The sequence below is a fragment of the Aquarana catesbeiana genome, linkage group LG04, assembly GCF_042186555.1.
Source record: "Aquarana catesbeiana isolate 2022-GZ linkage group LG04, ASM4218655v1, whole genome shotgun sequence".
NCBI classification, from domain to species: Eukaryota; Metazoa; Chordata; class Amphibia; order Anura; family Ranidae; genus Aquarana; species Aquarana catesbeiana.
This window is the reverse complement of record NC_133327.1, coordinates 124,490,621-124,502,695: the sequence shown is the minus strand read 5'-3', so window position 1 is coordinate 124,502,695 and position 12,075 is coordinate 124,490,621. Positions and strand designations below refer to the sequence as shown.

Here is a 12,075-nt window from a genome sequence, read left to right as displayed (position 1 = left end):
GCATTCTGTTGAAATACTGCACAAATCAAAGCATGAGAGAGCGAGAGGGAGGGCTGGCGGGTGGGAGAGCACTGAAAACTACTGCTGTGTCAGATGGATCAGGCTGAAAAAGAAGAAAAGAATCCACATAAAGCAAGAAAATTGGAAAGTGCAGCCAGTGCACTGGGAAGTAATTGGACTTGAAGAAGCTTTGAACATGTCAGGCTGGTGGAGATGCTCAGCTCTTACAGTAATGCAGTGAGCGGCAGATATAATGAAGGCGAGAGCAGAACAATGCTCTGAACAGTGTGTGCCTTTGATTAACCTGCTGCAGCCTCGGCTCCCTGACTGCCCTCACTCTCCAAACCACTGTAATCGCACAGGAGGGGAGAAGGGGGGCTGTCGTGCTACGGAGCAATTAACGCAAAGGCAGTCGGTGGCGAAGAACTAGACTGCACTGCGACCTTGGTACAGTGTGCTAGACTAAAGTCACTACCGGACTACAAGTGGTATTATAATATCCAACAGCACATGTAAGAGACCACTATTATTATTATTATTATTATTATACAGGATTTATATAGCGCCGACAGTTTACGCAGCGCTTTACAACAACATTAGGGCAGACAGTACAAGTACAATACAATTCAATACAGGAGGAATCAGAGGGCCCTGCTCGTTAGAGCTTACAATCTAGGAGGGAGGGTCAAGTTATACAAAAGGGTAATAGCTGTGGAGGATGAGCTAATGGAGAAAATAATGCAGTTGTTAGATGGAGGCAGGATAGGCTTCTCTGAAGAGGAAAGTCTTCAGGGATCGCCTAAAAGTGGATAAATTTGGAGACAGTCTGACAGATTGGGGTAGGGAATTCCAGAGGATGGGCGAGGCTCGGGAGAAGTCCTGGAGGCGGATATGGGAGGAGGTGATGAGGGAGCTAGAGAGCAGGAGATCTTGGGAGGAACGGAGATGGCGTTTAGGTTGGTATTTTGAGACTAGGTTAGTGATGTAGCTGGGGGCACAGTTGTGGATGGCTTTGTAACTTATTGTTAGTATTTTGAATTTAATTCGTTGGGCGAGTGGCAGCCAATGGAGGGATTGTCAGAGAGGGGTAGCAGACACTGAGCGGTTTGTAAGGTGGATGAGTCTGGCAGCAGCATTCATGATGGACTGAAGGGGGGATAGTCTATTTAAAGGTAAGACAATGAGGAGGGAGTTGCAGTAGTCGAGGCGAGAGATAACCAGGGAGTGAATCAGGAGCTTTGTAGTTTCACTGGTTAGAAAGGGACGTAGTTTAGAGATGTTGCGGAGGTTGAGGCGGCAAGCTTTGGAAAGTGATTGGATGTGGGGCTGAAAGGAGAGTTCAGAATCTAGGATAACACCTAGCACCCTGACATGTGGGGACGGGTGGATGGTTTTGCCATTGCTCTTCACAGAGAAGTCAGGGGAAGAGGCACGTGGGGGAGGAAATATTATAAGCTCGGTTTTGGACAAGTTGAGTTTGAGGAAGTGGTGTGACATCCATACAGATATGTCGGTTAGTAAGTTAGTGATGCGTGAGGAGACTGATGGAGTGAGTTGAGGGGTGGAGAGATAGATTTGTGTGTCATCAGCATAGAAATGATATTGAAAGCCATGAGAGGCTATCAGCTGACCCAGGGAAGAGGTGTAGATTGAAAATAAAAGAGGTCCAAGAACAGAACCTTGGGGGACCCCGACAGAGAAGGGAAGAGGAGTGGAGGAAGTAGAATTGTAAGTGACACTGAAGGTGCGTTGGGATAGATAGGATGAGAGCCACTGAAGAGCACAGTCACGGAGACCGATGGAGTGAAGTTTTTTGAGGAGGAGGGGGTGGTCAACCGTGTCAAAGGCAGCTGAAAGATCCAGAAGTAGGAGTACAGAATAGTGTCCGTTGGTTTTTGCAGTTAGTAGGTCATTTGTGAGTTTTAAAAGAGCAGTTTCTGTGGAGTGTTGAGGGCGAAATCCAGATTGAAGGGGATCAAGAAGGTTGTTTTTAATGAGGTGGTCACTCAGTTGGTTGTAAACCAGGCGTTCAAGGAGTTTAGAGGAAAAGGGGAGCAAGGAGATAGGGCGTAGGTTGTTAAGATTGGTAGGGTCCAAGGATGGTTTTTTGAGTATGGGAGTGACCAGTGCATGTTTTAGAGCATCGGGGAAGACGCCAGAGGTGAGGGAGAGATTGAAGATGTGGGTTAGAGAGTGTAGGATGGGGTCAGAGGGTGACCGTAGCATTTGAGAGGGAACAGGGTCCAGGGGACAGGTAGTTAGGTGGGCGATAGAAAGGAGTTTAGCAACTTTGTCTGGAGTAGTAGATTTGAATAGAGGTAGTGTCAGTTGTATCTGTTGACATGGGGTCTTAGCTGGGGGAGATACCTGTAGAGTGGAGATTTCATCACGGATTGTATCAGTCTTGTTTTTGAAGTGATTAGCGATTTCCTGGGCAGTGAGTAAATCAGTGGGGGGAGGCGGTGGAGGACAAAGTAGAGAGTTGAAGGTAGAGAAGAGTTTACGGGGATTGGATGAGAAGGTATTAATAAGAGTTGTAAAATAGGTTTGCTTGGCAGTGTGGAGGAAAGAATAGTATTTTTGGAGGGCAGATTTGTATTGGTTGAAGTCTTTGAGAGACTTAGTCTTGTGCCACAGACGCTCAAGAGCGCGACTACGTTTTTTGAGAATTTTAGTGTCATCTGTTTGCCAGGGTTGTAGGGGTCGAGGCCTGATTCTGCGTGTAGTAAGGGAAGCGAGCTTGTCCAGGGTGGAGGACAGAGATTTATTGTAGATGGATATGGCTTGGTTGGGGCAGGACAGGGGGGAGATTTTGTCATAGAGGTGGTCGGTAGCAGAGTAGAGGAGAGAGGAGTTGAAGTTGCGAAAGTTTCTACGGGTGACGGTTAGGCGATTGGAGGGAAAGGTGGTGGAAGACAGGGGGAGAGAGAAACTAATAAGGTGGTGGTCGGAGAGAGGAAAAGGATTGTTTGAGAAGTTGCATGGAGTGCATAGGTAAGAGAATACAAGGTCAAGGGTGTTGCCATCAGAGTGAGTAGAAGCCTGTACCCATTGCTTCAGGTCAAATGAAGAGGTTAGACTAAGAAGTTTAGAAGTAGCAGGAATGTTTGTATTAGCAGGGATGTTGAAATCACCGAGAAGGATTGTGGGAATTTCCGAAGAGAGAAAGTAGGGTAGCCAGGCAGAAAACTCATCAAGGAAAGTCGATAATGGTCCAGGGGGCCGGTAGATCACAGCAATTCTTAGGGAAGTGGGAGAGAATAGACGTATACAGTGGGCTTCGAATGATGAGAGTGAAAAAGAGGGAGGAGGGTGAATAACCTGGAAGGTGCTCTGGGGGGATAGGAGGAATCCCACTCCACCTCCCTTGCGTCCATTAGGCCTAGGGGAGTGAGTCCAGTGAAGGCCACCCTGGGAGAGGGAAGCAGGAGAAGGGGTGTCATATTCGTGGAGCCAGGTTTCTGTGAGAGCAAGTAGATTAAAGGAATTAGTGACAAAGAGGTCATGAACAGCAGTGAGTTTGTTGCAGACAGAGCGGGCGTTCCAGAGGGCGCAGGAGAGAGTGAGGCTGGTGTTGGCAAGAAGAGGAATGGAGACTAGATTGTGTAGATTGCGACTACTGCCAGAGGGTGTAGGGTGATGGTGATGGGTGTGTTGGGCACAGTTAAATAAAGTGGGCCCAGGGTTTGGGGAAATATCTCCAGCGATTAGGAGAAGCAGAAGAGTGAGGGAGGTAATATGAGAATATGATTTGTATGAGGGGACATGCTTCAGTATCCTGGGGGGTATGTTAGCAAGTGGGCTTAGAGTTAGAAAGAGGTGATGAGTGCAGTAATAGGGGGAGGGGAGAAGTGAGGGTGATATGTACAGGTTGTGGGGTGGAGCAGAGGGATGTAGAAAAGAGAGTTTGAGGAGAGAGGCAGCAATTGTGAAAAGGAGGAGAGGTAAAGAGTGCATGTTTCAGAGAGGAAGATGATAAAATTAGGAAATGGGGTCACCTGCAGTCTTTTATAGTTTGCTTTGTGCAAATCGCTGAAGTGCAAGAGCGGAAGTGCCACTTATTTTAAGAACGCCACTTCTTTGGAAGAACCCCCTGTATGTGCAGCCCCCTGTATGTGTTCCCCCGTAAGGAAGGCCTTGTTTTTATACTGTGTGTTGGGTGTGGGTTGAATCTGGCAATTAATCAATTAGGAGGGCATATTAGCAACACAGCTAGCAGGGCATAACTTTCACACCACAATCAAACTGCGAGGGGACTAAAAGGCCAAAATTGTAAAGATAAGGCAACCCATAATTTAGGTAAGACTTAATGGCTAAATAAACATTGAAATAATGTGAGCATGGCTACAGATGGAGTTGAAACAGTGGTGACAAACAGATTTACCCAATAAGCTTTTTTGCAGTCATGCAATGTTCAGTTTTAAGGTATGTGGAGATATAAACGCAGGTTTACCCAATAAGCTTTTTTGCAGTCATGCAATGTTCAGTTTTAAGGTATGTGGAGATATAAACGCAGGTTTACCTGTGAAGAGAGAACAAAATGATCAGATGGATGGAGCAAGAGCGGAAGTGCCACCCATTTTAAGAACGCCACTTCTTTGGAAGAACCCCCTGTATGTGCAGCCCCCTGTATGTGACCACTAAATGTGTATTGCAAGGCAATTTATGCAAATCATTTTTTTGATAAAAGCCATGTAAATGTTTCAGGATCTTTAAAGTAGAACTACAGCTAAAAAAAAAGATTTTTCATTTTGGGTGCATCGTACGAAACCTCTACCAGCTTTTTAAACTTTGCAAAAAAAGAGAGAAGGGCTGGTGCCATGGAAGTCAGCTAAAAAATTGTTTTATTATAGCATGTGAACAGCAGTCAAAAAAGCCAAGGCTTACATGGAAGTTTACAGAGACTTCACAGGCTGAGTGCTGTGTTCTCGAGACTCACCAGGCATTGCACAGGAGGTAGAAGCTTGGATGCACCTTTTCCAGCATTCTAAACCTGTCTCACATCCTAGTATTGAGATCTACTCCCACCAATGGCATAGTTGTGTGCCCTACACATCTAGGCTTCAAACATAGGAGTGTGCACAGGGTGTGCCAGATGTGCCTGGGCACACCCTAAACACCATATGTGGTACAGGTTCCCTTTGTTTAGACCCCTGATATTTCACCAAAGCCACTCCTAAAAATATCGTACAAAAACAATTTTAAAAATAAAACTGTAAAAAAATACTAAAAAATTAAATAATAAATGTAAAATAATACAGACACCATCCACTGCCCTACTGACACCAACCTCTGTCCTACTGACACTGTCCACTGCTCTACAGACACTGTCAGTATATATCTATCTATATATATATATATATATATATATATATATATATATATATATATATATATATATATATATATATACATATACATATACACACATATGTGTTTGAGCTTTGTGGTGCACATCCTAATGGAATAGGTTGTGCACACCTATGGCTTCAGATGTAACCATTCAAGGAGAAGCCGCTAGAGGGCATGTGGGGTGGAAATAATACACAGGGGAGCGGCCTATAAACACATTCCACGTGTAATCATCTGGCAGGGGGTGGGGGGACACGTTGATATCTTGACATTGTTTACCAAAAACATACTAGTGACTCTATGAGCAAGAATTTCAATTTACTAGAAAAACATATTGAGGCATATAGAGGCTCATAATAGGTACTTGTGATGATGCCATTATACCTCTGAGCCAAGGCACTGCCATGATGGTATTATGTCTCACCACAATTACATCAACAATGTACCAGGGCACTGCCGTTGCCTCATTACATCTCATCCACAACTACATCAACACTGTTTCCAGGGCACTCTACCACAATGTCATTACATCTCACCCAGCATTACAACACTGTATCATGACATTGCCATAATGTCATTACACCTTACCCACATTTACAGCAACACTGTGCCAGGGTATTGTCGCAATGTCTGTATAACACACCCATAATTACAGTAACACTGTACATTGCCATTGCCATGATGTCATTATACCTCACTCACATTTAAATTTAAACTGTAAAAACAACAGTCTATGTCCCCATCAAGATTTTCTTGCAGTTATTGTCCCCAGAGACACAATAGGAAGTAATTAAACAGCTCCCCAAAATGACTAGATGCCCCTAGAAGGTGTATGAGGTGGAAATGGTACATAGGGGGTGCAGCCCATAAATGCACACTACTTGTGATACATCTGGCAAGGGGTAGAGACAAATTGGTCCCTTTACATTTTTTCAAAAAAACCTACTAATGACTTATTAGGATCTTTTTACTAGGAAGACATGCAAAGAGGATCATGACATGAACATATGGGAGTTTATTTACTAAAGACAAATCCACTTTGCACTGCAAGTGCACTTGGAAGGCAGTCGCTGTAGATCCGAGGGGGGCATGCAAGGGAAATAAAAATCAGCATTTTTGCGTGTACATGATTGGATGATAAAATCAGCAGAGCTTCCCCTGCTTTCAGATCTTCCCCTCAGATTTACAGCGACTGCACTTCCAAGTGCACTTGCAGTGCACTTGTAGTGCAAAGTGTATTTGCCTTTAGTAAATCAACCCCATGCTGATGTCCGTATACCTCAAATTAAGTACCAAGGCACTGCCTTGAGCTCATTATACGTCACCCACAATTACATCAATACTAAACCATGACATTGCCATGATGTAAATACATCTTACCCACAAATACATCAAAACTGGACTATGGCATTGGCATGATATCATTAGACCTCAACTACAATTACATCAACACTGTACCAGGTCTTTACCTTGATGTCTTTACACCTTGCCCACATTTACATTAAAACTGTATCACAAGATTGCCATGATGTCATTAAGCCTCACCCACAATCAACACTGAACCAGAAAACACTTTTTATCATTTATAATTAAAAGGGTAACTCCAGCCAAAAGCAAAGGAATAAAACCTCTGTCAGGTTTTAAACACAATGGGAAATAAATAAAAAGCTTCCCAAAATTAGAGAAAATTCCACCTCTGATAGCTGTCAGTGGAACAAGTGTCTCCATTGTAGATATCCCCTCAGATTCTGTTCTGGTGGCAGCCATAAAATGTTGGATTCTATCCCCACTTTCTCTTTCCTGTAACAATGGCAATGACAAATATTAAGGATAGATCTTCCCAACAGAGACACAGATAGCCGTAAAAATGTGACAAAGGTCTCATCCATCCCTTCTTCAAAAACAAGAAAAAGAGGTTTTGGCTGGAGTTATACTTTAACTTCATAAAGTTCCTGCTTAAAAGAGTTTGATAGCATTTTAACCATCTCTGCTGTGAGCACAGAACTGATAGACAGACATAATATATGCAACATTTGTTCTCCTAATTTTTATGCCTGTTTTATGGTTCTCTGTTCAGCCATTGGCTCTTCTGTTCTGCCGTTATGGCCATTTGCATCGGAAGTGCTGTCTCCTCACCGATTCTTCCTCTCTTCACAGGTCATCAATGCCATTGAGCAGGATTACCGCCTGCCTCCCCCCATGGACTGTCCAGCAGCCCTGCACCAGCTCATGCTGGACTGTTGGCAGAAGGATCGAAACAGCCGGCCGCGCTTTGGGGACATTGTCAATACTCTGGACAAGATGATCCGGAACCCCGCCAGCCTCAAAACAGTGGCCACCATCCCTGCTGTGTGAGTCTGGCCTTATCATAGGTCTGCTGTTAGTAGATGAAGCACATTTGGAAGAAGACAGGCATTTTGTTTTTTTAATAACGGCACACATTACATTCAAGCATCCAGCACTGCCAAACAAAGCTATACAGGTTGTAGCCTGAGTCATACACTTAGGCCTTCAAATGCTGTGACTGTATCTTTTCTGTACATAAAAAAAATTATCTATTTCATCAATGCTTTTAAAGGCTTAAATAGACCCTGTCACCATCTTAAAAAATGCAGGTAAAAGCAGAGAAAGACAAATATTAAAGTATTGTAAACGCTAAAGATTACAAGATAAAGTGTTTCAATTATTTTAAATGCTTACTTACAGTGTTTTTCTCTCCATAAAATTATTTTATATTCACTTGAACCATGCCTTTAAACTTGCTAGAAATTTTGACTAGTCAGTTCCTTAGAACAGCCCCCTCACTTCTGGGACTAATTCCTGTTTGTGCTGGCCTAGCTCCCCTCATCTCACTTCCTTACATATAATTTTATGTAGCAGCAGAAGGGAGGAGTGAAATGAAATATTAAAGAGTGTTAGCTTTGAGTCTCCTGGGGCTACTGAAATCACATCCAAGATGGCAGTGCCCAGTCTCAGGTCTTTTGGATGTTCACACAAGGGTGATTTTAACAGGTAAATAACATAGCAAAAATACATTAAATGCACATATAATATTGTGTGAATATTTTTGCTGAAATGAATAATCTGCAGACAGATTTGCAAAATCAGGTAACACCTTTTGCTTTCCTGGGAAAGTATCCACCTGGTTATCTGCACTGTTTACACTGGACCAACCCCCCCCCCCACTCCTCCCCTCCCCCCCCCATGCCTGAACTATGTTTTGAGCCTTGCAAAGACAATGGGGTTGATTTACTAACATCGGAGAGTGCAAAATCTGGTGCAGCTCTGCATAGAAACTAATCAGGTTTTTTGTCAAAGTCTAAATAAACAAGCTGATTGGCTACCATGCGCAACTGCACCAGATTTTGCACTCTCCAGTATTAGTAACTCAACCCCAACGTGAGAGAGTAGCAGTAGTTGTGCAAATATCTGAGGATTATTTATTTTCCTGTTCCAGAGTGCAATTTTTTAACAATGCATTGGGGTTGATTTACTAAAGGCAAATTCACTTTGCACTACAAGTGCACTGCAAGTGCACTTAGAAGTGCAGTCACTGTAGATCTGAGGGGAAGATCTGAAATGAGGGGAAGCTCTGCTAATTTTATCATCCAATCATGTGCAAGCAAAAATGCTGTTTTTTTTTCCTTGCATGTCCCCCTCAGATCTACAGCGACTGCACTTCCAAGTTCACTTGTAGTGCAAAGGGGTTTTGCCTTTAGTAAATAAACCCCCCTGTCTAGTATTATGAAGCCTCTCTAGACACCCCTTGCAAGTCCTTGCAATTCACCTTTACCCTGTAAAAAAGACCTATGAGCATGGGTGAATATTTGTTAGGTGTATGTCACTTTTACCCTGATCATTCACCTCCTTCCTTCCCACCATGATCCCTTCCTCAATCAATCTTCCAGCACCCTGTACCCCTTCATCACGTTGGCTGCACCCCTCCCCTATGATTGCCTCTCTTCTAGGAATACCTCTTCATACTGATTATTCCAACTGTACCTCATCCAGGAACTTCTTACCCCTCCTGCGGCCATCTTTTATCTTTATTCACCCTTCCAACAGCCCTCTTTTCCACCTTGCAACCTCTCCTATCAACCATAGACAAGTGGTTCTCCAGCTGACTTACAGGGGACCTACCTGCTATACAAGATCATGTTTGCTACCTAAACGTAGTTTAACTTTAATGTGGTGAGCTGTTTTACAAACTTCTATTTCTAAAATATGTAGGTGCTGGCTTGAGTTGACTGTGTAGGCATATGCGTCCTGCTGACTACTTACCATATGTAATATATTGAACACTAGGTGCCACCATAATAGGCTAATGATGTCTCATATTTTTACAGGCCTTCCCAGCCACTGCTTGACCGCTCCATCCCAGACTTCACAGCCTTTACCTCAGTGGATGACTGGTTGAGTGCTATCAAAATGGGACAGTACAGAGATAACTTCCTGAGCTCTGGTTTCACCTCATTGCAGCTTGTTGCCCAGATGACTCCAGAGTATGTATTCATCTGTCAAGCGGACTTCAGCTAAAACTTGGGATATGAATACCTGATGTGAGATACCTCTTCAAGGATGTTAAGGGTTTCAAGTTACCATGTTCCCCTGCACTTCTTCCTTTACTGCCTGTCAAAGAAAGAGCCAGTGTCTCCCTTTGATCTTCATTTAAATATGAGCAGCAAACAAGGAAACTGTGTAGGGGATTATAGCCCTTGATGATTCAGTGAGGTTACCACCAGGGCTGGCTGTAAACTAAAATGCATCATGCCAGTGTTTGAACAATATATATAAGTAAGGTTAATTGTATCATGGGAGGACTAGGCTGGATTGCATTCAGGGCCACAACTGATTAGAAATGTTAGGCTGGTGGTCCAGAGTGATGATACTTCAATAATCAGACATCAATAAGAATGAGACTCATAGTCAGTGACACAAGCTGAGCATTATATAGCTACCTGCTCCCTGTTCAGACCTGCAATATTAGCTTCTGGCAAAAGGTAATCTTCCAGCACCAACTTTTTGGTGGGCTCCAAGATGTCATGTAACCAAATGAGGGAGGTCACAAAATAAAGATGTCAAAATGTGTGCACTGTGGCAGTTTTGCAGATTTCTGGTCAGTTAGTTTCACAACAGTTGCCTACATAACAAGAGCAAATATGAATTCAAAAGCCATACTAACATAAGAGAGAGCAGAAACACTTTCACAGAATTTTGTACATTTGGTCCATTCATATTAGATCTTTCATGGTTTGCCGTGTGTCAATTAATATTATATGTCCGTCTATTTATATAATATCTCTGAAATATTGTTTTTTCTTTTTAGGGACCTCCTGAGGATAGGAATTACATTAGCTGGACACCAGAAAAAAATCCTGAACTGTATTCAGTCCATGAGGGTCCAAATGAGCCAGTCACCCACCTCTATGGCATGAGACTCTGGGATGGGTGAGGGATCCCTCAAGGGTGGGGGAGGGAAAGAGAAGAGGTTGAAGATATGAAAGATTTGGGCAGTGGGGGAAGATGAACTTTGCAACTCAAGAAGTAGCACTTCAGGATCAATGGTGGACCACCCGTCAGGAACGTGAAGGCCAATACCTTGCCTCTTACAAGTAGAGCAGTGCAGATCTAAAAAAATGTAATAAACAAAAACATCAGCTGATGGATATACACTGTGTTTTCAGATGACCGATGTTTCAGAATGGTTGGACATCTCTTGAGGTCTTGCCTGTGAACATCAGCGGTATTGGTTGAAATAAAGGTGCTTAATTTCATCATCATACAATTGCAAAGGGATGGAGGATGCCACATTAAGCCCGCTTTACCCATGAATGGATGCCACATGTATCCTCATTTCTGACACTGTTGCTGCATCAAGGAGGAAGGCAACTGCACACTTCCATCTTCTCTTTATTGTTTTGATTGTCTTCATATTGAAGATGCGTTTGTATGGCAGAACAAACATTTTTTCTTCTTTTTTTGCTTGCATTTTTTGGCAAAAACAAAAAAAAGGAAAAACCTAAAAAAACAAAAAAAAACAGGATGATTACCTGACATTGTGTCTACCTTTGTGTCCTGTATGTCAAAAAATTAAAAATACAGATACGAGAGCTGTGGATTCCATGTATATAGAGGGATTGAGGTCTACTACACAGAGAGGACAAATTCTCTTTCTTATGGAACTTTATCTGGATAATATCAGACTTTGTCTTGGAAGCCAAACAATGCCAGGAACCAGCTTATGGATGGGGACAATGAGGACATTTGCTTAAGTTGAATGTTGGTGTAATTCTGGAATAACATGACATAAAGAACACTGGGCTTGTGCATAAACCCAAGACCATCTTATCAGTTGTGGAATTATTTAATGTACGCCTGGCAGCAGAATCTTCTAGCTCGTGAGGTGAGAACCAGCATATTTTGATGTCTTCTGCTAAATAGTGTTGAAACTGCATTCTGGGGTCATGTTTTGGATATACTGTATCTGTAGCCCTTTACAGAGTAGGATGAGCCATTACTATGCAGTGAATACAAATGCCCAATAAATGAATGGGCCATTGCTGTAGAACAAAGATTTGTATACTCTTTTAATGAACCCCAATGTGTCATGATGTTATTCTAGAATAATAAAAACAGCTTTCTCTGGAATGTGTAACATAATTTACAGTTTGTGAGTTTCAGATAGGCTTACAATCAAAAGTGTCTTGTAGACTTTTAACCACT

At 42.8% G+C, this 12,075-nt stretch overlaps 1 protein-coding gene across 4 annotated transcripts in view; it reads left to right on the top strand.

Annotated features, from left to right (window-relative positions):
- Positions 1-12,075, top strand: part of EPHB1 (EPH receptor B1) — a 453,260-nt gene that overhangs the window by 407,266 nt on the left and 33,919 nt on the right. For 2 of the 4 annotated variants that reach the window (XM_073625507.1, XM_073625511.1), the window contains exons 14-16: positions 7,510-7,703; positions 9,699-9,854; positions 10,679-11,755. In XM_073625507.1, the coding sequence (XP_073481608.1) occupies positions 7,510-7,703; positions 9,699-9,854; positions 10,679-10,787 (459 nt within the window). In that variant the 3' untranslated portion in view covers positions 10,788-11,755. Of the gene's footprint in view, positions 1-7,509; positions 7,704-9,698; positions 9,912-10,678; positions 12,001-12,075 lie in introns of those variants that run through there. The other 2 variants (XM_073625512.1, XM_073625508.1) reach the window with 2 other exon arrangements.